This window comes from Oncorhynchus tshawytscha, linkage group LG16 (genome assembly GCF_018296145.1).
Source record: "Oncorhynchus tshawytscha isolate Ot180627B linkage group LG16, Otsh_v2.0, whole genome shotgun sequence".
Lineage (NCBI taxonomy): Eukaryota > Metazoa > Chordata > Actinopteri > Salmoniformes > Salmonidae > Oncorhynchus > Oncorhynchus tshawytscha.
In genome coordinates, this window is record NC_056444.1 from 27183 (window position 1) to 52693 (window position 25511).

Consider the following 25511-nt stretch of genomic DNA (forward strand, 5'->3'; position numbering starts at 1 on the left):
GAGGATCTCATCTTGGTACCTAATGGCAGTCAGGCTACCTCTGGCAAGCACATGGAGGACTGTGCGGCCCCCCAAAGAAATGCCACCCCACACCATGACTGACCCACCGCCAAACCGGTCATGCTGGAGGATGTTGCAGGCAGCAGAACGTTCTCCACGGCGTCTCCAGACTCTGTCACGTCTGTCACGTGCTCAGTGTGAACCTGCTTTCATCTGTGAAGAGCACAGGGCGCCAGCTGCGAATTTGCCAATCTTGGTGTTCTCTGGCAAATGCCAAACGTCCTGCACGGTGTTGGGCTGTAAGCACAGCCCCCACCTGTGGACGTCGGGCCCTCATACCACCCTCATGGAGTCTGTTTCTGACCGTTTGAGCAGACACATGCACATTTGTGGCCTGCTGGAGGTCATTTTGCAGGGCTCTGGCAGTGCTCCTCCTGCTCCTCCTTGCACAAAGGCGGAGGTAATGGTCCTGCTGCTGGGTTGTTGCCCTCCTACGGCCTCCTCCACATCTCCTGAAGTACTGGCCTGTCTCCTGGTAGCGCCTCCATGCTCTGGACACTACGCTGACAGACACAGCAAACCTTCTTCCACAGCTCGCATTGATGTGCCATCCTGGATGAGCTGCACTACCTGAGCCACTTGTGTGGGTTGTAGACTCCGTCTCATGCTACCACTAGAGTCAAAGCACCACCAGCATTCAAAAGTGACCAAAACATCAGCCAGGAAGCATAGGAACTGAGAAGTGGTCTGTGGTCACCACCTGCAGAACCACTCCTTTATTGAGGGTGTCTTGCTAATTTCCACCTGTTGTCTATTCCATTTGCACAACAGCATGTGAAATGTATTGTCAATCAGTGTTGCTTCCTAAGTGGACAGTTTGATTTCACAGAAGTGTGATTGACTTGGAGTTACATTGTGTTGTTTAAGTGTTCCCTTTGTTTTTTTGAGCAGTGTATATATCCAGGGTTGAATACAAGGCTATTGGGACCAGCTAGGTAAATATAGCATCCAATTTTCCTTCAATCAATAAAATGTATTTATAAAGCCCTTTTACATCAGCAGATGTCACAAAGTGCTGGACAGAAACCAGCCTAAAACCCCAAACAGCAAGCAATGCAGGTGTAGAAGCACGGTGGTTAGGAGAAACTCCCTAGAAAGTAACCTAGGAAGAAACCTAGAGAGGAACCTATGAGGGGTCCTCTTCTGGCTGGGCTGGAGATTATTACAGTACATGTGTCACGTTCGTCTTACGAAGGAGACCAAGGGGCAACGTACATTCTTCTTTTAATTAAAGAGAGAGCACTGAACAAACTAACAAACTAACAAAACAACAAAACGAACGAAACGGGAAGCTAGTACGAATAGTGCAGACAGGCAACTAAACATAGACTAAGAACCCACAAACACCAAAGGGAAATGGCTACCTAAATATGATCCCCAATCAGAGACAACGATAAACAACTGCCTCTGATTGGGAACCATTTCAGGCCACCATAAACATACAAATACTTAGACCTACAAAACCCTAGACATACAAAAATCCTAGACAATACAAAACCCCCTAGTCACACCCTGACCTAATAAAATTATAAAGAAAACAGAGATATCGCAGGTCAGGACTTGACAGGAACCCCCCTAAAGGTGCGGGCTCCCGGCCGCAAACCTGAACCTATAGAGGAGGGTCTGGGTGGGCATCTACCCTTGGTGGTGGCTCTGGTTCTGGACGCCACCCCCCCGCTTTACGCTGATCCCTCCGCCTTTGTGGAACTGGACCGTGGATCATCGCCGGAGGCTCTGGACTGCGGATCATTGCCGGAGGCCCCGGACTGGGAACCGTCTCTGGTGACCCCGGACTGGGGACCGTCGCTGGAAGCCTCGAACTGGGGATCGTCGCTGGAGTCTCCAGACTGGGGATCGTCGCTGGAGGCTCCGGACTGGGGGATCGTCGCTGGGGACCGTCGCTGGAGACCCCGGACTGGGGACTGTCACTGGAGGTTCCGGACTGGGGACCGTTGCTGGAGGCTCCAGACTGGGGATCGTCGTTGGAGGTTCCGGACTGTGGCCCGTCGTTGGAGGTTCCGGACTGTGGCCCGTCGTTGGAGGTTCCGGACTGTGAAACGTCGCCGGAAGCTCTGGACTGGGAACTGTCGCCGGAAGCTCTGGACTGGGAACTGTCGCGGGAGGTTCTGGACTGGGAACTGTCGCCGGAAGCTCTGGACTGTGGGGAGCACTGTAGGCCTGGTGCGTGGGACAGGTACAGATGGCACCGGGCTGAAGACACACACCTCAGGGCGAGTGCGGGGAGGAGGCACAGGACGTACTGGACTGTGGAGGCGCACTGGAGATCTAGAGTGTAGAGCTGGCACAATGTGTCCTGGCTGGATGCTCACTTGAGCCCGGCAAGTGTGGGGCGCTAGCAAAGGACGCACTGGGCTATGTAGACGCACTGGAGACATAGTACGCAGAGCCGGCGCAGGATATCCTGGTCCAAGCAGGTGTACTGGAGACCAGGAGCTCTGAGCTGGCACCATCCGTCCTGGCTGGATGCCCATTCTAGCCTGGCAAATGCGAGGAGCTGGAATAAAGTGCACTGGGCTATGAATGCGAACTGGAGACACCGTGCGCATCTCTGCATAACACGGGGCCTGACCAGTCATACGCTCCCCATGGTTGGCTCAGGTCTCCAACCTGACTCAGCAAATCTCCTCATGTATCTCCCCCAAAATCATTTCTTGGGGCTGCTTCTCTCGTTTCTATTTCTCATCATAATATCGCTGCCTCTATTTCCTCCATCGGAAGGCGATACTCCCGCGCCTGCGTCCAGGGTCCTGCTCCATCCAGAATCTCTTCCCATGTCCATTCCTCCTGAACACGCTGCTTGGTCCGTTGGTGGAGGGTTCTTCTGTCACGTTCGTCATACGAAGGAGACCAAGGCGCAGCGTGGTATACGTACATTCTTCTTTTAATTAAAGAAAGAACACTGAACAAACTAACAAAACAACAAAACAACAAAACGAACGAAACGGGAAGCTAATACGAATAGTGCAGACAGGCAACTAAACATAGAATAAGAACCCACAAACACCAAAGGGGAAATTGCTACCTAAATATGATCCCCAATCAGAGACAACAATAAACAGCTGCCTCTGATTGGGAATCATATCAGGCCACCATAAACATACAAATACCTAGACTTACAAAACCCTAGACATACAAAAAAACTAGACAATACAAAACCCCTAGACCATACAAAAACTAGCGTATCCACCCTAGTAACATCTTGACCTAATCAAATTATGAAGTAAACAGAGATATCTCGTGACAACATGGCCAAGATGTTCAAACGTTCATAAATGACCAGCAGGAACAAATAATAATAATCACAGCGGTTGTAGAGGGTGCAACAGGTCAGCACCTCAGGAGTAAATGTCAGCTGCTTTTCATGGCCGATGATTCAGAGTTAGAGACAGCAGGTGCGGTAGAGAGAGAGAGAGTCAAAAGTAGCAGGTCCAGGACAAGGTAGCATGTCGGGTGAACAGGTCAGGGTTCCATAGCCACAGGCAGAACAGTTAAAACAGGAGCAGAAGCACGACCAGGTGTCCTGAGGCATGGTCCTAGAGCTCAGGTCCTCTGATAAAAGAGAGAGAAGAGAGAAGAGAGAAGAGAGAGAGAGAGAGAGAGAGAGAGAGAGAGAGAGAGAGAGAGAGAGAGAGAGAGAGAGAACATACTTAAATTCACAGAGGACACTGAATAAGACAGGGGAAGTACTCCAGATATAACAGACTGATCCTAGCCCCCCGACACATAAACTAGTGTAGCATAATTACTGGAGGCTGAGACCTTAAGGGTCGGGAGACACTATTGCCCCTACTGACGATACCCCCGGACAGGGCCAACCAGGCTGGATATAACCTTACCCACTCTGCCAAAGCACAGCCCCAACACAGCTAGAGGGACATCTTCAAACACCAACTTACCATCCTGAGGCAAGGCCAAGTATAGCCCACAAAGATCTCCGAACCCGAGGGGGGGCGCCAACCTGGACAGGAAGATTACGTCAGTAACTCAACCCACTCAAGTGACGCACCCCTCCTAGGGACAGCATGGAAGAGCACCAGTAAGCCAGTGACTCAGCCCCTGTAACAGGGTTAGAGGCAGAGAATCCCAGTGTAGAGAGGGGAACCAGCCAGGCAGAGACAGCAAGGGTGGTTTGTCGCTCCAGTGCCTTTCCGTTCACCTTTACACCCCTGGTCCAGACTACACTCAATCATAGGACCTACTGAAGAGATGAGTCTTCAATAAAGACTTAAAGGTTGAGACCCAGTCTGCGTCTCTCACATGGGTAGACAAACCATTCCATAAAAATGGAGCTCTATAGGAGAAGCCTAAACAGCCTCCAGCTGTTTGCTTAGACATTAAACAGAGTAACCCCGAGGTCCTTCACAGTTTCATTTGAGACGACGACTGTACAACCATCAAGATCCAACAGAAGAGAGATCAGGGTCCAGAGTAACCCCGAGGTCCTTCACAGTTTTATTTGAGATGACGACTGTACAACCATCAAGATCCAACAGAAGATCTCTTTGTTTCTTGGAACCTAGAACAAGCATCTCTGTTTTGTCCGAGTTTAAAAGTAGAACATTTGCCGCCTTCCACTTCCTGATGTCTGAAAACACAGGCTTCCAGGGAGGGCAATTTTGGGGCTTCACAATGTTTCATTGAAATGTACAACTGTTTATTGTCCGCATAGCAGTGAAAGTTAACATTATGTTTCCGAATGACAACACCAAGATGTATCAAAAGCAGCACTAAGGTCTAGGAACACGGGGACAGATGCAGAGCCTTGGTCTGACGCCATTAAAAGGTGATTTACCACCTTTACGAGTGCAGTCTCAGTGCTATGATGGGGTCTAAAACCAGACTGAAGTGTTTCGTATACATTGTTTGTCTTCAAGAAGGCAGTGAGTAGCTTTTTCGCAACATTTTGAGAGGAATGGGAGATTCAATATAGGCGAATAGTTTTTTAGATTTTCTGCGTCAAGGTTTGGCTTTTTCAAGAGAGGCTTTATTACTGCCACTTTTAGTGACTTTGGTACACATCCGGTGGATAGAGAGCCGTTTATTATGTTCAACATAGGAGCGCCAAGCACAGGAAGCAGCTCTTTCAGTAGTTTAGTTGGAATAGGGTCCCGTATGCAGCTTGAAGGTTTAGAGGCCATGATTATTTACATCAATGTGTCAAGAGATATAGCATTAAAAAAACTTGAGTGTCTCCCATGATCCTAGGTCCTGGCAGAGTTGTGTAGACTCAGGACAACTGAGCTTTGGAGAAATACACAGATTTAAAGAGGAGTCTGTAATTTGCTTTCTAATGATCATGATCTTTTTGTCAAAGAAGTTCAAGAATTTATCACTGCTGAAGTGAAAGCCATCCTCTCTTGGGGAATGCTGCTTTTTAGTTAGCTTTGCGACAGAATCAAAAATAAATGTTGGATTGTTCATATTATACTCAATTAAGTTGGAAAAATAGGATGATCGAGCAGCAGTAAGGGCTCTTCGATACTGCAAGGTACTGTCTTAGTGCCATTTCCGTTCCAATTTTCTGGAAGCTTCAGAGCTTGCTTCAGAGCTCAGGTATTTTCTGTAAACCAGGGGCTAGTTTCTTATGACAAATGTTTTTGTTTTTAGGGGTGCGACCGCATCTTGGGTATTGCGCAATGTTAAATTGAGTTCCTCAGTTAGGTGGTTAACTGATTTTTGTACTCTGATGTCCTTGGGTAGGTGGAGTGAGTCTGGAAGGGCATCTAGGAATCTTTGGGTTGTCTGAGGATTTATAGCACAGCTTTTGGTAATCTTTGGTTGGGGTCTGAGCAGATTATTTGTTGCGATTGCAAACGTAATAAAATGGTGGTCCGATAGTCCAGGATTATGAGAAAAACATTAAGATCCAAAACATTAAGATCCAGGGGACAAAACTAGGTCCAGAGTATGACTGGCAGTGAGTGGGTCCGGAGACATGTTGGACAAAACCCACTGAGTCGATGATGGCTCCGAAAGCCTTTTGGAGTGGGTCTGTGGACTTTTCCATGTGAATATTAAAGTCACCAAAAATGTGACTATTATCTGCCATGATTACAACGTCCGATAGGAATTCAGGGAACTCAGTGAGAAACGCTGTACATGGCCCAGGAGGCCTGAAAACAGTAGCTATAAAAAGTGATTGAGTAGGCTGCATAGATTTCATGACTAGAAGCTCAAAAGACAAAAACGCAGACATTTGTTTTGTAAATGGAAATTTGGTATCATAAACATTAGCAACATCTCCTCCTTTGCGGGATGCGCTGGGGATATGGTCACTCGTGTAACCAGGAGGTGAGGCCTCATTTAACACAATAAATTAATCAGGCTTAAAGCCATGTTTCAGTCAGGCCAATCACATCAAGATTATGATCAGTGATTAGTTCATTGACTATAACTGCCTTGGAAGTGAGGGATCTAACATTCAGTAGCCCTATTTTGAGATGTGAGATTTCACAATCTCTTTCAATAATGAGAGGAATGGAGGAGGTCTTTATTCCTGTGAGTTTGTTAAGGCGACCACCGACATGTTTAGTTTTGCCCAACCTAGATCGAGGCACAGACACTGTCTCAATGGGGATAGCTGAGCTGACTACACTGACTGTGCTAGTGGCAGACTCCACTAAGCTGGCAGGCTGGCTAACAGCCTGCTGCCTGGCCTGCACCCTATTTCATTGTGGAGCTAGGGGAGTTAGAGCCCTGTCAATGTTCGTAGATAAGATGAGAGCACCCCTCCAGCTAGGATGGAGTCTGTCACTCCTCAACAGGCCAGGATTTTTCCTGGTTCTGGTGAGTCCCAGAAAGAGGGAAAATTATCTACAAATTATATCTTTGGGAGGGGCAGAAACCAGTTTTCAGCCAGCGATTGAGTTGTGAGACTCTGCTATCGAGCTCATCACTCCCCCTAACTGGGAGGGGGCCAGAGACAATTACTGGTCATTGGTCATTACCTGTCAGATTGAGAGGGGGAGAGGCACCTCCTTGTGGCAGAAGTTGGTCAATACCTGTCAGATTGAGAGGGGGAGCGGCGCCTCCCTGTGGCAGAAGTTGGTCAATACCTGTCAGATTGCAAGGGGAGAGGCACCTCCCTGTGGCAGAAGCATCGAATGAGCCATTTTCGTGTTGCGTTTTTCCTTTTGAGAGAACGCCTAAATCCTGGCCCTTAACCAATCATACACTATATATAGGGCTGCTATCACTGCTACCATGAAACCAATGTCAGGGTGCTTCTAACAGTTTGCCTTCCTCCTCTGTCCCTGTCCCCATCCCGGGATCGAACCAGTGATCCTCTTCTTTCCAACACACGCAACACACCGCCCTCCTTGACAACGTACCAACCGATTGAGCTATACAAAAGGTACCAAACAGATGGCTCCATCTGAGAAATTTCAAGCTAGCCCATTTGTTATCTAATTAACTAGTTTTACATCCAAGCAGGGGTTGTGTGTACTGCAATTAGCTGATTGTTATAATGACCTACAGTATATATACAAAGGTATGTGAACACCCCTTCAAATTAGTGGATTGCGCTATTTTAGCCACACCCGTTGCTGACAGGTGTATAACATCGAGTACACAGCCATGCAATCTCCATAGACAAACATTAGAATGGCGTTACTGAAGAGCTCAGAGACTTTCAACATGTCACTGTCAAAGGAAGCCACCGTTCCAACAAGTCAATTCATCAAAGGTCTGGCCTGCTGGAGCTGCCCCCGGTCAACTGAAAGGGCTGTTATTGTGAAGTGGAATCATCTAGGAGCAACAACAGAGTAATGAATCACAATTCACCATCTGGCAGTCCGGATGCCAGGAGAACGCTACCTCCCCGCATGCATAGTGCCAACTGTAAAATTTGATGGAGGAGGAATAATGGTCTGGGGCTGTTTTTCATGGTTCGGGCCCCTTAGTTCGAGTGAAGGGAAATCTTAACGTTACATTCTAGATGATTCCGTGCTTCCAACTTTGTGGCAACTGTTTGGTGAAAGGCCCTTTCCTGTTTCAGCAACACAATGTCCCCATGCACAAAGCGAGGTCCATACAGAAACGGTTTGTCGAGATCATTGTGGAAGAACTTGACAGGCCTGCACAGAGTCCTGACCTCAACCCCATAGGACACCTTTGGGATGAATTGGAATGCCAACTGCGAGCCAGGGCTAATCGCTCAATCTCACTAATGCTCTTGTGGCTGAATGGAAGCAAGTCCCTGCAGCAATTTTCCAACATCTAGTGGAAAGCCTTCCCAGAAGAGTGGCGGCTGTTATAGCAGCAATGTTCCAACATCTAGTGGAAAGCCTTCCCTGAAGAGTGGAGTCTGTTATAGCAGCAATGTTCCTACATCTAGTGGAAAGCCTTCCCAGAAGAGTGGCGGCTGTTATAGCAGCAATGTTCCAACATCTAGTGGAAAGCCTTCCCTGAAGAGTGGAGTCTGTTATAGCAGCAATGTTCCTACATCTAGTGGAAAGCCTTCCCAGAAGAGTGGAGTCTGTTATAGCAGCAAACTCCATATTAAATGCCCATGATTATGGATTTTATTTACCTTTATTAACTAGGCAAGTCAGTGAAGAACAAATGAAGAACAAATTCTTCTTTACATCATAGCATTTCCCCCCAACCACACAGAACTGTAGTCAGTGAATCAAGGGGTTGTATTTTTGCAGGTGGCCTATTAGCATCCTATTACATCTAAGTTCATTAGCTTTTGATAACTGCAGTTTCAGTTCTAAAAACTGCTTTGGTTTAGAAGGAGAATTTAATTCATTAAATGTAATTTAACCTTTAAGTAGGAGAGTCGGTTAAATTCTTATTTACATTGATGGCCTAGGAACAGTGGGTTAACTGCCTTGTTCAGGGGCAGAACGACAGATTTGTACCTTGTCAGCTCGGGGATTTGACCTTGCAACCTTCCGGTTACTAGTCCAACGCTCTAACCACTAGGCTACCCTGCCACCCCAATTTAAAAATGTAGCAACTGCTGGTTGTCCCTTTAAAGAAAATCTCTTTCTCTGACCAGTTGTATTAGTATAAAATAACCGCATTTCCAGAATGTTTTGAACAGGCAGTATAGCTCTGTATTGTTCATTTTATCCAGTGTTCTTTGCTCATCTTCATCAAGGGTGCCAATACATTTTGGAGGTGACTGTGGACGGCTAAATGACTATAGTATCTACTGTAATATCTATTGTGGTTTCAGACCATGTCATCACAATCACGGATATGGGTTTTCTTCACGTGTGGAAATTTACAGGGAATGAGAATGTGATTTTTCTATATTATATTATATTATTATTATTATTATTATTATTATTACATATATTATTACATACATATAGGATGATGTCATTTTGAGTTGTGTGTTTTACTATGGCTGCACAGCGTTCCAAACATGTACATGTTGGCTCTATCAAAACAAAAACAAGGATGTTTTCTTCACAAAATGTTTTAAATCAAAATGGAAAACGTATACTTATGTCTCCAGTCAGCTCTTTTAATCATTAACAAAGGACGACACTCGTAAATCTAAACCCTGACGTCTGTGTGGCTTTATGGCAACAGTCTGGTGGAGGAAACTCTCTCTAATAGATATTTCATTATTCTGTTTCCCTTGGCTCCCTACATTGTCAAGTAACAGAGCAGCAAGCCACAGCTGCACCTCATTATGGCCGTAGCTTTACTGTAGCTGTAAAGGGGCCATCTGCAGTTGCTACACACATTTCTTTTTCATAAATTAATGGTATGTCCCCAGTGATTTTTGAAGAATATAACTAAATTCCTCATGAGTTATAGTTCAACTGTCGTACCCCATCAGAACACAAATATAAGCCTGTTTTACTCCAATATATTTGTAAACAAAGTACATTTAAACAAACAGTATACAGCCTCAAAACATGGTTAGAACTATTCTGATATCATGGCTGGTCAGTCCTTGCAGTCCTTGCTCATTCTATGAATTAGAGAATGGCCGCATCCCTCAGCTTTTTACCAAAACAGTAGCTGGGAGTACTCTATCTTATTCATTCAACTGCTGATTGGCCCTTTAATGCAGCAAGGCTGTTTCTGAAAGATGCATCCACCCATAGAGGCGAAGAGAGTGGAGGAGGTTTGATCTGCTCCAGATCGAATCGCTGTTGGAAGAGCTCAGGGCCCTGAGAGCAGGACTGTTGCTCTACAGAAGGATCAGTTTGGCCTTTTACAATCTAATCTTTTACAATCTAATGAATAAGAATATGGACAGATGGATGGATTGCACTCTGAGATGCTTTGCTGTGCACGTAGTGAAGGAGTGAAGAATGTCAGTTTCATAATATCCCAATGAGTTGTGATGCCACCTTGTGGCTTGTAGGCCCCGTCTCACTTCAGTTCAAATGGTGGAGAGGTTACAGCAGAAATCAGACCACAACTAAATACATACAGAAACAACAGAGAAAGGAACACAGACATTCCTTTCATATTCTGGAAATGGGATTATCTTTCATGGTTTTACTGTACAATAATTAATTAACTCTGAAACTGCAACTGGTCTCTAACCTGTAAGAAAGCAGTCAAACCCTGAGTCTGTCTTTCCCAGTACGTTCATACCCTGAGTCTGTCTTTCCCAGTACGTTCATACCCTGAGTCTGTCTTTCCCAGTACGTTCATACCCTGAGTCTGTTTTTCCCAGTACGTTCAAACCCTGAGTCTGTCTTTCCCAGTATGTTCAAACCCTGAGTATGTCTTTCCCAGTACGTTCATACCCTGAGTCTGTCTTTCCCAGTACGTTCATACCCTGAGTCTGTCTTTCCCAGTACGTTCATACCCTGAGTCTGTCTTTCCCAGTATGTTCATACCCTGAGTCTGTCTTTCCCAATACGTTCATACCCTGAGTCTGTCTTTCCCAGTACGTTCATACCCTCAGTCTGTCTTTCCCAGTACGTTCATACCCTGAGTCTGTCTTTCCCAGTACGTTCATACCCTGAGTCTGTCTTTCCCAGTACGTTCATACCCTGAGTCTGTCTTTCCCAGTACGTTCATACCCTGAGTCTGTCTTTCCCAGTACGTTCATACCCTGAGTCTGTCTTTCCCAGTACGTTCATACCCTGAGTCTGTCTTTCCCAGTACGTTCAAACCCTGAGTCTGTATTTCCCAGTACGTGCATACCCTGAGTCTGTCTTTCCCAGTACGTTCATACCCTGAGTCTGTCTTTCCCAGTACGTTCATACCCTCAGTCTGTCTTTCCCAGTACGTTCATACCCTGAGTCTGTCTTTCCCAGTATGTTCATACCCTGAGTCTGTCTTTCCCAGTACGTTCATACCCTGAGTCTGTCTTTCCCAGTACGTTCATACCCTGAGTCTGTCTTTCCCAGTACGTTCATACCCTGAGTCTGTCTTTCCCAGTACGTTCATACCCTGAGTCTGTCTTTCCCAGTACGTTCATACCCTGAGTCTGTCTTTCCCAGTACGTTCATACCCTGAGTCTGTCTTTCCCAGTACGTTCATACCCTCAGTCTGTCTTTCCCAGTACGTTCATACACTCAGTCTGTCTTTCCCAGTACGTTCATACCCTCAGTCTGTCTTTCCCAGTACGTTCATACCCTGAGTCTGTCTTTCCCAGTACGTTCATACCCTGAGTCTGTCTTTCCCAGTACGTTCATACCCTGAGTCTGTCTTTCCCAGTACGTTCATACCCTCAGTCTGTCTTTCCCAGTACGTTCATACCCTGAGTCTGTCTTTCCCAGTACGTTCATACCCTGAGTCTGTCTTTCCCAGTACGTTCATACCCTGAGTCTGTCTTTCCCAGTACGTTCAAACCCTGAGTCTGTCTTTCCCAGTACGTTCATACCCTGAGTCTGTCTTTCCCAGTACGTTCATACCCTGAGTCTGTCTTTCCCAGTATGTTCAAACCCTGAGTCTGTCTTTCCCCGTACGTTCATACCCTCAGTCTGTCTTTCCCAGTACGTTCAAACCCTCAGTCTGTCTTTCCCACTACGTTCATACCCTGAGTCTGTCTTTCCCAGTATGTTCAAACCCTGAGTATGTCTTTCCCAGTACGTTCATACCCTGAGTCTGTCTTTCCCAGTACGTTCATACCCTGAGTCTGTCTTTCCCAGTACGTTCATACCCTGAGTCTGTCTTTCCCAATATGTTCATACCCTGAGTCTGTCTTTCCCAATACGTTCATACCCTGAGTCTGTCTTTCCCAGTACGTTCATACCCTCAGTCTGTCTTTCCCAGTACGTTCATACCCTGAGTCTGTCTTTCCCAGTACGTTCATACCCTGAGTCTGTCTTTCCCAGTACGTTCATACCCTGAGTCTGTCTTTCCCAGTACGTTCATACCCTGAGTCTGTCTTTCCCAGTACGTTCATACCCTGAGTCTGTCTTTCCCAGTACGTTCATACCCTGAGTCTGTCTTTCCCAGTACGTTCAAACCCTGAGTCTGTATTTCCCAGTACGTGCATACCCTGAGTCTGTCTTTCCCAGTACGTTCATACCCTGAGTCTGTCTTTCCCAGTACGTTCATACCCTCAGTCTGTCTTTCCCAGTACGTTCATACCCTGAGTCTGTCTTTCCCAGTATGTTCATACCCTGAGTCTGTCTTTCCCAGTACGTTCATACCCTGAGTCTGTCTTTCCCAGTACGTTCATACCCTGAGTCTGTCTTTCCCAGTACGTTCATACCCTGAGTCTGTCTTTCCCAGTACGTTCATACCCTGAGTCTGTCTTTCCCAGTACGTTCATACCCTGAGTCTGTCTTTCCCAGTACGTTCATACCCTGAGTCTGTCTTTCCCAGTACGTTCATACCCTCAGTCTGTCTTTCCCAGTACGTTCATACACTCAGTCTGTCTTTCCCAGTACGTTCATACCCTCAGTCTGTCTTTCCCAGTACGTTCATACCCTGAGTCTGTCTTTCCCAGTACGTTCATACCCTGAGTCTGTCTTTCCCAGTACGTTCATACCCTGAGTCTGTCTTTCCCAGTACGTTCATACCCTCAGTCTGTCTTTCCCAGTACGTTCATACCCTGAGTCTGTCTTTCCCAGTACGTTCATACCCTGAGTCTGTCTTTCCCAGTACGTTCATACCCTCAGTCTGTCTTTCCCAGTACGTTCATACCCTCAGTCTGTTTTTCCCAGTACGTTCATACCCTGAGTCTGTCTTTCCCAGTATGTTCATACCCTGAGTCTGTCTTTCCCAGTACGTTCATACCCTGAGTCTGTCTTTCCCAGTACGTTCATACCCTCAGTCTGTCTTTCCCAGTACGTTCATACACTCAGTGTGTCTTTCCCAGTACGTTCATACCCTGAGTCTGTATTTCCCAGTACGTTCAAACCCTGAGTCTGTCTTTCCCAGTACGTTCAAACCCTCAGTCTGTCTTTCCCAGTACGTTCAAACCCTCAGTCTGTCTTTCCCAGTACGTTCATACCCTGAGTCTGTCTTTCCCAGTACGTTCATACCCTGAGTCTGTCTTTCCCAGTACGTTCATACCCTGAGTCTGTCTTTCCCAGTATGTTCAAACCCTGAGTCTGTCTTTCCCAGTACGTTCATACCCTCAGTCTGTCTTTCCCAGTACGTTCAAACCCTCAGTCTGTCTTTCCCAGTACGTTCATACCCTGAGTCTGTCTTTCCCAGTACGTTCATACCCTGAGTCTGTCTTTCCCAGTATGTTCAAACCCTGAGTCTGTCTTTCCCAGTACGTTCATACCCTGAGTCTGTCTTTCCCAGTACGTTCATACCCTGAGTCTGTCTTTCCCAGTACGTTCATACCCTGAGTCTGTCTTTCCCAGTACGTTCATACCCTGAGTCTGTCTTTCCCAGTACGTTCATACCCTCAGTCTGTCTTTCCCAGTACGTTCATACACTCAGTCTGTCTTTCCCAGTACGTTCATACCCTCAGTCTGTCTTTCCCAGTACGTTCATACCCTGAGTCTGTCTTTCCCAGTACGTTCATACCCTGAGTCTGTCTTTCCCAGTACGTTCATACCCTGAGTCTGTCTTTCCCAGTACGTTCATACCCTCAGTCTGTCTTTTTCCCAGTACGTTCATACCCTGAGTCTGTCTTTCCCAGTACGTTCATACCCTGAGTCTGTCTTTCCCAGTACGTTCATACCCTCAGTCTGTCTTTCCCAGTACGTTCATACCCTCAGTCTGTCTTTCCCAGTACGTTCATACCCTGAGTCTGTCTTTCCCAGTATGTTCATACCCTGAGTCTGTCTTTCCCAGTACGTTCATACCCTGAGTCTGTCTTTCCCAGTACGTTCATACCCTCAGTCTGTCTTTCCCAGTACGTTCATACACTCAGTGTGTCTTTCCCAGTACGTTCATACCCTGAGTCTGTATTTCCCAGTACGTTCAAACCCTGAGTCTGTCTTTCCCAGTACGTTCAAACCCTCAGTCTGTCTTTCCCAGTACGTTCATACCCTGAGTCTGTCTTTCCCAGTACGTTCATACCCTGAGTCTGTTTTTCCCAGTACGTTCAAACCCTGAGTCTGTCTTTCCCAGTACGTTCATACCCTGAGTCTGTCTTTCCCAGTACGTTCATACCCTGAGTCTGTCTTTCCCAGTACGTTCATACCCTGAGTCTGTCTTTCCCAGTACGTTCATACCCTGAGTCTGTCTTTCCCAGTATGTTCAAACCCTGAGTCTGTCTTTCCCAGTACGTTCATACCCTCAGTCTGTCTTTCCCAGTACGTTCAAACCCTCAGTCTGTCTTTCCCACTACGTTCATACCCTGAGTCTGTCTTTCCCAGTATGTTCAAACCCTGAGTATGTCTTTCCCAGTACGTTCATACCCTGAGTCTGTCTTTCCCAGTACGTTCATACCCTGAGTCTGTCTTTCCCAGTACGTTCATACCCTGAGTCTGTCTTTCCCAGTATGTTCATACCCTGAGTCTGTCTTTCCCAATACGTTCATACCCTGAGTCTGTCTTTCCCAGTACGTTCATACCCTCAGTCTGTCTTTCCCAGTACGTTCATACCCTGAGTCTGTCTTTCCCAGTACGTTCATACCCTGAGTCTGTCTTTCCCAGTACGTTCATACCCTGAGTCTGTCTTTCCCAGTACGTTCATACCCTGAGTCTGTCTTTCCCAGTACGTTCATACCCTGAGTCTGTCTTTCCCAGTACGTTCATACCCTGAGTCTGTCTTTCCCAGTACGTTCAAACCCTGAGTCTGTATTTCCCAGTACGTGCATACCCTGAGTCTGTCTTTCCCAGTACGTTCATACCCTGAGTCTGTCTTTCCCAGTACGTTCATACCCTCAGTCTGTCTTTCCCAGTACGTTCATACCCTGAGTCTGTCTTTCCCAGTATGTTCATACCCTGAGTCTGTCTTTCCCAGTACGTTCATACCCTGAGTCTGTCTTTCCCAGTACGTTCATACCCTGAGTCTGTCTTTCCCAGTACGTTCATACCCTGAGTCTGTCTTTCCCAGTACGTTCATACCCTGAGTCTGTCTTTCCCAGTACGTTCATACCCTGAGTCTGTCTTTCCCAGTACGTTCATACCCTGAGTCTGTCTTTCCCAGTACGTTCATACCCTCAGTCTGTCTTTCCCAGTACGTTCATACACTCAGTCTGTCTTTCCCAGTACGTTCATACCCTCAGTCTGTCTTTCCCAGTACGTTCATACCCTGAGTCTGTCTTTCCCAGTACGTTCATACCCTGAGTCTGTCTTTCCCAGTACGTTCATACCCTGAGTCTGTCTTTCCCAGTACGTTCATACCCTCAGTCTGTCTTTCCCAGTACGTTCATACCCTGAGTCTGTCTTTCCCAGTACGTTCATACCCTGAGTCTGTCTTTCCCAGTACGTTCATACCCTCAGTCTGTCTTTCCCAGTACGTTCATACCCTCAGTCTGTTTTTCCCAGTACGTTCATACCCTGAGTCTGTCTTTCCCAGTATGTTCATACCCTGTCTGTCTTTCCCAGTCTGTCTTTCCCAGTACGTTCATACCCTGAGTCTGTCTTTCCCAGTACGTTCAGTCTGTCTTTCCCAGTACGTTCATACACTCAGTGTGTCTTTCCCAGTACGTTCATACCCTGAGTCTGTCTTTCCCAGTACGTTCATACCCTGAGTCTGTCTTTCCCAGTACGTTCAAACCCTGAGTCTGTCTTTCCCAGTACGTTCATACCCTGAGTCTGTCTTTCCCAGTACGTTCATACCCTGAGTCTGTCTTTCCCAGTACGTTCATACCCTGAGTCTGTCTTTCCCAGTACGTTCATACCCTCAGTCTGTCTTTCCCAGTACGTTCATACACTCAGTCTGTCTTTCCCAGTACGTTCATACCCTCAGTCTGTCTTTCCCAGTACGTTCATACCCTGAGTCTGTCTTTCCCAGTACGTTCATACCCTGAGTCTGTCTTTCCCAGTACGTTCATACCCTGAGTCTGTCTTTCCCAGTACGTTCATACCCTCAGTCTGTCTTTCCCAGTACGTTCATACCCTGAGTCTGTCTTTCCCAGTACGTTCATACCCTGAGTCTGTCTTTCCCAGTACGTTCATACCCTCAGTCTGTCTTTCCCAGTACGTTCATACCCTCAGTCTGTCTTTCCCAGTACGTTCATACCCTGAGTCTGTCTTTCCCAGTATGTTCATACCCTGAGTCTGTCTTTCCCAGTACGTTCATACCCTGAGTCTGTCTTTCCCAGTACGTTCATACCCTCAGTCTGTCTTTCCCAGTACGTTCATACACTCAGTGTGTCTTTCCCAGTACGTTCATACCCTGAGTCTGTATTTCCCAGTACGTTCAAACCCTGAGTCTGTCTTTCCCAGTACGTTCAAACCCTCAGTCTGTCTTTCCCAGTACGTTCATACCCTGAGTCTGTCTTTCCCAGTACGTTCATACCCTGAGTCTGTCTTTCCCAGTACGTTCATACCCTGAGTCTGTCTTTCCCAGTATGTTCAAACCCTGAGTCTGTCTTTCCCAGTACGTTCATACCCTCAGTCTGTCTTTCCCAGTACGTTCAAACCCTCAGTCTGTCTTTCCCAGTACGTTCATACCCTGAGTCTGTCTTTCCCAGTACGTTCATACCCTGAGTCTGTCTTTCCCAGTATGTTCAAACCCTGAGTCTGTCTTTCCCAGTACGTTCATACCCTGAGTCTGTCTTTCCCAGTACGTTCATACCCTGAGTCTGTCTTTCCCAGTACGTTCATACCCTGAGTCTGTCTTTCCCAGTACGTTCATACCCTGAGTCTGTCTTTCCCAGTACGTTCATACCCTGAGTCTGTCTTTCCCAGTACGTTCATACCCTGAGTCTGTCTTTCCCAGTATGTTCAAACCCTGAGTCTGTCTTTCCCAGTACGTTCATACCCTCAGTCTGTCTTTCCCAGTACGTTCAAACCCTCAGTCTGTCTTTCCCAGTACGTTCATACCCTGAGTCTGTCTTTCCCAGTATGTTCATACCCTGAGTCTGTCTTTCCCAGTACGTTCATACCCTGAGTCTGTCTTTCCCAGTATGTTCATACCCTGAGTCTGTCTTTCCCAGTACGTTCATACCCTGAGTCTGTCTTTCCCAGTACGTTCATACCCTGAGTCTGTCTTTCCCAGTACGTTCATACCCTGAGTCTGTCTGTCCCAGTACGTTCATACCCTGAGTCTGTCTTTCCCAGTACGTTCAAACCCTGAGTCTGTCTTTCCCAGTACGTTCATACCCTGAGTCTGTCTTTCCCAGTATGTTCATACCCTGAGTCTGTCTTTCCCAGTACGTTCATACCCTGAGTCTGTCTTTCCCAGTACGTTCATACCCTCAGTGTCTTTCCCAGTACGTTCATACCCTGAGTCTGTCTTTCCCAGTACGTTCATACCCTCAGTCTGTCTTTCCCAGTACGTTCATACCCTGAGTCTGTCTTTCCCAGTACGTTCATACCCTGAGTCTGTCTTTCCCAGTACGTTCATACCCTGAGTCTGTCTTTCCCAGTACGTTCATACCCTCAGTCTGTCTTTCCCAGTACGTTCATACCCTGAGTCTGTCTTTCCCAGTACGATCATACCCTGAGTCTGTCTTTCCCAGTACGTTCATACCCTCAGTCTGTCTTTCCCAGTACGTTCATACCCTCAGTCTGTCTTTCCCAGTACGTTCATACCCTGAGTCTGTCTTTCCCAGTATGTTCATACCCTGAGTCTGTCTTTCCCAGTACGTTCATACCCTGAGTCTGTCTTTCCCAGTACGTTCATACCCTCAGTCTGTCTTTCCCAGTATGTTCATACCCTGAGTCTGTCTTTCCCAGTACGTTCATACCCTGAGTCTGTCTTTCCCAGTATGTTCATACCCTGAGTATGTCTTTCCCAGTACGTTCATACCCTGAGTCTGTCTTTCCCAGTACGTTCATACCCTCAGTCTGTCTTTCCCAGTACGTTCATACCCTCAGTCTGTCTTTGTTTTCCTATTTCATTCCACTGCTTTAATGTAGTTAAACTTATTCATATTCAAAGACATCACCATTTTCTTAAATATATCTGTGGTGGGTTACACTAAACATCTACCTCTTTCTCTACCTTTCTCTCTAACTCTCTCTCTACCTCTCTCTCTACCTCTCTCTCTACCTCTCTCTCTCTGCCTCTCTCTCTGCCTCTCACTCCATCTCTCTCTCTCTACCTCTCTATCTCTCTCTCTCTCTACCTCTCTCTCTACCTCTCTCTCTACCTCTCTCTCTACCTTTCTCTCTCTACCTCACTCTACCTCTCTCTCTACCCATCTACCTCTCTCTACCTCTCTCTCTACCTCTCTCTCTATACCTCTCTCTCTCTACCTCTCTCTACCTCTCCCTTTACCTCTCTCTCTCTCTCTCTCTCTACCTCTCTCTCTCTACCTCTCTCTTTATCTCTCTCTCTCTACCTCTCTCTACCTCTCTCTCTACCTCTCTCTCTACCTCTCTCATTCTACCTCTCTCTCTCTACCTCTCTCGCTATCTCTCTCTCTCTACCTCTCTCTCTAACTCTCTCTCTACCTCTCTCTCTCTACCTCACTCTACCTCTCTCTCTACCCCTCTACCTCTCTCTACCTCTCTCTACCTCTCTATCTTCCTCTCTCTCTGCCTCTCTCTCTGCCTCTCTCTCTGCCTCTTTCTCTGCCTCTTTCTCTACCTTTCTCTCTCTACCTCTCTCTCTACCTCTCTCTCTGCCTCTCTCTCTGCCTCTCACTCCATCTCTCTCTCTCTACCTCTCTATCTCTCTCTCTCTCTACCTCTCTCTACCTTTCTCTCTCTACCTCACTCTACCTCTCTCTCTACCCATCTACCTCTCTCTACCTCTCTCTCTACCTCTCTCGCTAACTCTCTCTCTATACCTCTCTCTCTCTACCTCTCTCTTTACCTCTCTCTCTCTCTCTCTCTACCTCTCTCTCTCTCCACCTCTCTCTCTCTCCACCTCTCTCTCTACCTCTCTCTCTACCTCTCTCTCTCTCTCTCTACCTCTCTCTCTCTACCTCTCTCTTTATCTCTCTCTCTCTACCTCTCTCTTTATCTCTCTCTCTACCTCTCTCTACCTCTCTCTCTACCTCTCTCTCTACCTCTCTCTCTACCTCTCTTATTCTACCTCTCTCTCTCTACCTCTCTCACTATCTCTCTCTCTCTCTCTCTTTACCTCTCTCTCTCTACCTCACTCTACCTCTCTCTCTACCCCTCTACCTCTCTCTACCTCTCTCTACCTCTCTATCTTCCTCTCTCTCTGCCTCTCTCTCTGCCTCTCTCTCTACCTCTCTCTTCCTCAGTTCGTAAAGGTGTAGTTCTCCAGGAAGACAGTTTGGCTGCATGCAGTCTTCATTAACACAGGATTGTATCACAACAGAAACACTCCTTCCGGGTTCCCACACAGGCCATACGGACAGACCATTTGATGAGCGCTCTCCAGTTTTACTGTTTCTATTCATTCGCTAAAGAGACGTTTAAAGAGCGGGGGTTGAAATCCAGCCTGTCATTTTTACCATATGAAATAACATCCAACATCTGGTTTTGATGGCCTCCTATTTTACATGTAAACCTGCCAGATGGTTTTACAGTGATGGTGTAGCAGGGCCCTGTAGGGTTTAGGGTGTAGGGTTTAGGGTGTAAGGTGAGTGCTGTAAAGTTAGGGTTTAGGGTTTAGGGTGAGCAGGGCACTGTAGGGTTTAGGGTGTAGGGTGTAGGGTTTAATTAAGGTGTAGGGTTTAGAGTGTAGGGTTTAGTGTGTACTGTGTAGGGTTTAGGGTGTAGGGTTTAGGGTGTAGGGTTCAGGGTGTGCGCCTAGACAGTCTCCTAGACTGTTTACAGCCTGTTGATAATGAAGCTCCTCTCCTAGACTGTCCCTGAACTTTTGTGTGTTTCTTTCATAGGACTGACGGAGGCCCTATATCGTATTTGTCCCCCAGACTGACCCCCCGTCCGTCCGTCCGTCAACCATCCCCTCTTTGACCTCGACCCCCGTCCCCCCACCGTCACCCCCGTCCGTGGAGCTGTTAAACCTGATGATGGAGAACTTTACGGCTGTCGGAGCATCGACCACAGAGACAGAAGGTATCCATCTGAACTGCAGCATGTCCGGGAGGCACAACTTCATCTTCACCCTGATCCCGGTAGTGTATGGCTGTAACTTTGTCATCGGCATGGTGGGGAACAGCATGGTGGTGGCGGTCATCTACCGTTACATGAAGCTGAAGACAGTGGCCAACGTGTTCGTCCTCAACCTAGCCATCTCAGACCTTACCTTCCTGATCACCCTGCCCATGTGGGCCACCTTCACAGCCACAGGCTACCAGTGGCCCTTCGGTGGGTTCCTGTGTAAGGCCAGCGCTGGCCTGGTTATGTTCAACCTCTACAGCTCCATCTTCTTCCTCACCGCGCTCAGCATCGACCGCTACCTGGCCATCGTCCACCCGGTGAGGTCGCGGCAGCGGCGTACTGTGCTCTACGCCCGTATCACCTGCGTCCTGGTTTGGCTCTTCGCCCTCCTGCTGTCCGTCCCCACGGCCCTGACCAGAGACCTGATGCACATCACCAACTACAACATCACCACGTGTGGCGTGCTGCACCCCGAGGTTTGACATAAATAGGGCTATCCTTTCACAATGTGACTCTTAAACGGGCACCTCTGTGTAAATATTTGTAATTGTTGTCTTTACTGTTGTTGTTTTCAACTGAATTGAGTGTAAAGTGTTTAAAGTATCAGTCTTTTCCACCTGCTATCTACCATCCGGCTGGAGCATCCTACTGCTTTTAATAATCTAGTCAATTTAACCAATCAATCAATCAGGGCTCCAGGCACCTCCTCCTCATCATCAGCCTGATGAAGAGCATCCTGGGGTTCCTGGTTCCCTTCCTCATTATCATATCATGCTACTGCCTGATTGGTCAAGCCCTGGTCAGGGCGAGGAGCATCCAGAAGACCACCCGGTCGAGAGACGATGAGGTGTTGAGGATGCTGGCGGCGGCTGTCCTGGCCTTCTTCCTGTGTTGGATGCCTCACCAGGTGGGAGGAGACTCCCTCCACACACAACCACACACACACACACACAAACACACACTGTATTCTGAAGAGACTCACTCCACACACATTTTATACTAAAGGTATTCACTTATTCAGTTATTATCCCGTTGTTATTCAGTTATTATCCCGTTGTTATTCAGTTATTATCCCGTTGTTATTCAGGTATTATCCAGTTGTTATCCAGGTATTATCCCGTTGTTATTCAGTTATTATCCCGTTGTTATTCAGGTATTATCCCATTGTTATCCAGGCATTATCCCGTTGTTATTCGGGTATTATCCAGTTGTTATTCAGGTATTATCCCGTTGTTATCCAGGCATTATCCCGTTGTTATTCGGGTATTATCCAGTTGTTATTCACATATTATCCCGTTGTTATTCAGTTATTATCCTGTTGTTATTCAGTTATTATCCCGTTGTTATTCAGGTATTATCCTGTTGTTATTCAGGTATTATCCCGTTGTTATTCAGATATTATCCCGTTGTTATTCAGTTATTATCCTGTTGTTATTCAGTTATTATCCCGTTGTTATTCAGGTATTATCCTGTTGTTATTCAGTTATTATCCCGTTGTTATTCAGTTATTATCCCGTTGTTATTCAGTTATTATCCCGTTGTTATTCAGTTATTATCCCATTATTATCCAGGTATTATCCCGTTGTTATTCAGTTATTATCCCGTTGTTATTCAGGTATTATCCCGTTGTTATTCAGTTATTATCCCATTGTTATTCAGTTATTATCCTGTTGTTATTCAGGTATTATCTCGTTATTGTCCCGTTATTATTCTGTTATTATCTCATTATTATTTTGTTATTATCTCGTTATTATCCAGTTATTATCTCATTTCTATTCAGTTATTACCCCATTATTATTCAGTTATTATCTAATTTTTGTCCGTTATTATCTTGCTGTTATTTGGTTATTATCTCTTTATTATTTGGTTATTATCTCGTTATTATTCAGTTATCCTGTTGTTTTCCTGTTCCTCCCTGAATGTTCTCTTGGAGTGATGAGGAATGTCCTTTTTGTCTTTCTAGAGCTGTAAAGTTAATGTAATCTCCTCCTCACCTTAGGTATTCCACTTCATGGAGCTCCTGGCCCAGCTAAAGGTTATAACTAACTGTGTGATGGTGGACGTCATCGACACGGCCATGCCCTTCACCATCTGCATCGCATTTCTCAACAGGTAGCCTAGAGGTTCATCTGGGAAAATCCAGAACTAAAATCTCACGTAATTGAATTAGATGTTAAGTGTATCTACGATAGATAACCTAGAGGTTAAAGGGGCAGGCAACTGGAAGGTCAACTGGAAGGTCACTGGTTCGAATTTTGACCCTAACTGGGGAAAATCTACCCTTTCCACTCCTTGCCACTCCTTGTCATGCTAAACATGTTTGGCAGATAACGTAGAGAACAAGGAGTGGAATGACAGCACAAAACATGGCCGGATTTCAGGCTAGGAATGTTGCATTGACAATAATAAAGTATTATCTGATGTTATGTTATATCGCCAGCTGTGTCAACCCCATCCTCTACGGCTTCGTGGGACAGAACTTCAGGAAGAACCTGGTCCTACTGCTCCGCTGCTCCCCGCTGGCCTGGCTGGGACACATCCCTCCATCATCTCTAAGATGTCCACCCTGTCCTACCGCCCCTCTGAGGCCCTGCACCTCACCAACAAGAACAATGTCTGATGTGAGGAGGGAAGGAGTGTGTAGCTGTGTAATTCCTTGGCTCTTCTGGTTGTGTCAAGTGAGGAGTATGAAGGAATACACATTGTGGATGCCTCCCAAATGGCCCCCTAGTCCCTATATAGTGCTCTTTGGGCCCTGGTCAAAAGTAGTGCACTATATAGGGAATAGGGTGCAATTTGGTACACATCCCCAACTGTTATACCAAGCACTGAACCGTGGTTAGAAGTTGTACCGTAGAACTGTAGAGAAATACAGGCAGAACATGGCTATTAAATACTGAGGGAATGTTCCTTTGTGTCTGAATCATATGAGTTGAGTCCATGAGACAGATTCCTTCACTGCCTTGTACAACATACAGCAGATGTGCATGGTTAGCTAACAGATGTCATTGTAATGCAGCTTTAGAACAAAACAGCTGCGTTATTTCTGTTTAAATACTGATGTGAAATACTATTACTGTACTTTGGTATTCGTGTTTTTTTTGTTGTCACACAGGTACATAGATATGTAAGCAGGAGGATACATACAGTATTTATACTGCACATTCAGTAAATGTTAGCTTTGAATATACTGTAGCTGAGATTAAAGTGATGAGTGAGAAAGTTACTGATGCAGAAATATCATACCTCTCACCATTACAATAACAGGGGAGGTTAGCATTTTATATCATACCATCAAGGCATGCTAACCTCTCACCATTACAATAACAGGGGAGAATAGCATTTTATATCATACCATCAAGGCATGCTAACCTCTTACCATTACAATAACAGGGAGGTTAGCATTTTATAGCATACCATCAAGACATGCTAACCTCTCACCATTACAATAACAGGGGAGGTTAGCATTTTATGTCATACCATCAAGACATGCTAACCTCTCATCATTACAATAACAGGGGAGGTTAGCATTTTATAGCATACCATCAAGACATGCTAACCTCTCACCATTACAATAACAGGGGAGGTTAGCATTTTATATCATACCTCCAAGACATGCTAACCTCTCACTATTACAATAACAGGGGAGGTTAGCATTTTATATCATACCCCCAAGACATGCTAACCTCTCACCATTACAATAACAGGGGAGATTAGCATTTTATATCATACCCCCAAGATATGCTAACCTCTCACTATTACAATAACAGGGGAGGTTAGCATTTTTGGGAGGGGGGGTATGATATTTGTGCATCTGTAACTTTCTCTCTCATCACTATTCATGATTCATCCAGAATTATCCGTAACCATGGTAGCATCCACATTAATGTAGAAGTGTTTAGAAACACATTCTATTCTTATTTACAATAAAATGACTCCAAAATGACACAATACATTATTTAACGTTTATTTCTATTGGGCACAAAATAATCTGAAACAGAACCAAAACAAACAAACAACAAATGCATCCAACAAGTGTGTAGAGTCACAAGCTTGACGTAATCATTGCACGCTAGGGATATATGGGACCAAATACTAAACTTTTGACAACTTTAATACACATATAAGTGAATTTGTCCCAATAATTTTGGTTCCCTAAAATGGGGGACTATGTACAAGAAGTGCTGTAATTTGAAACGGTTCACCCGATATGGATGAAAATAACCTCAAATGAAAGCTAACAGTCAGCACTTTAACCTTGTAGTCATTGTACCATTTCAATTGTTACTGTCCCAGTACTTTTGGAGCTCACTGTATTTGTCCTATTTTACACATCTAAGTGTAGCTACAAGCCTAGCTACCGTACAGGCCTGTACACTCCCATGCTCAACCAAATAGAATGACTTACCTAACCTGCCGTCAGCTGGTGCACGATACACTGAAAGATGTCTACTACTCTGCTCTACTTGTAATTGTAAAATTGATGATCTATGTAACTTCTGTGACTGTGTTTGGTAGTACCAACACCATGTGACTGTGTGTTTGGTAGTACCATCACCATGTGACTGTGTGTTTGGTAGGACCAACACCATGTGACTGTGTGTTTGGTAGTACCAACACCATGTGACTGTGTGTTTGGTAGGACCAACACCATGTGACTGTGTGTTTGGTAGGACCAACACCATGTGACTGTGTTTGGTAGGACCAACACCATGTGACTGTGTGTTTGGTGGTACCAACACCATGTGACTGTGTGTTTGGTAGTACCAACACCATGTGACTGTGTTTGGTGGTACCAACACCATGTGACTGTGTTTGGTAGTACCATCACCATGTGACTGTGTTTGGTAGTACCAACACCATGTGACTGTGTTTGGTGGTACCAACACCATGTGACTGTGTTTGGTAGGACCAACACCATGTGACTGTGTT

At 46.0% G+C, this 25511-nt stretch overlaps 1 protein-coding gene across 1 annotated transcript in view; it reads left to right on the forward strand.

Moving 5' to 3' along the window:
* LOC112216162 (type-1 angiotensin II receptor) overlaps positions 1 to 24029 on the forward strand; it is a 37706-nt gene extending 13677 nt beyond the window's left edge. The window contains 5 exon segments of the mRNA XM_042298646.1: positions 20354 to 21055; positions 21271 to 21486; positions 22579 to 22691; positions 23020 to 23098; positions 23101 to 24029. Of these exon segments, the coding sequence (XP_042154580.1) occupies positions 20486 to 21055; positions 21271 to 21486; positions 22579 to 22691; positions 23020 to 23098; positions 23101 to 23199 (1077 nt within the window). The 5' untranslated portion in view covers positions 20354 to 20485 and the 3' untranslated portion in view covers positions 23200 to 24029.
* The last annotated feature ends 1482 nt before the right edge of the window (positions 24030 to 25511 follow it).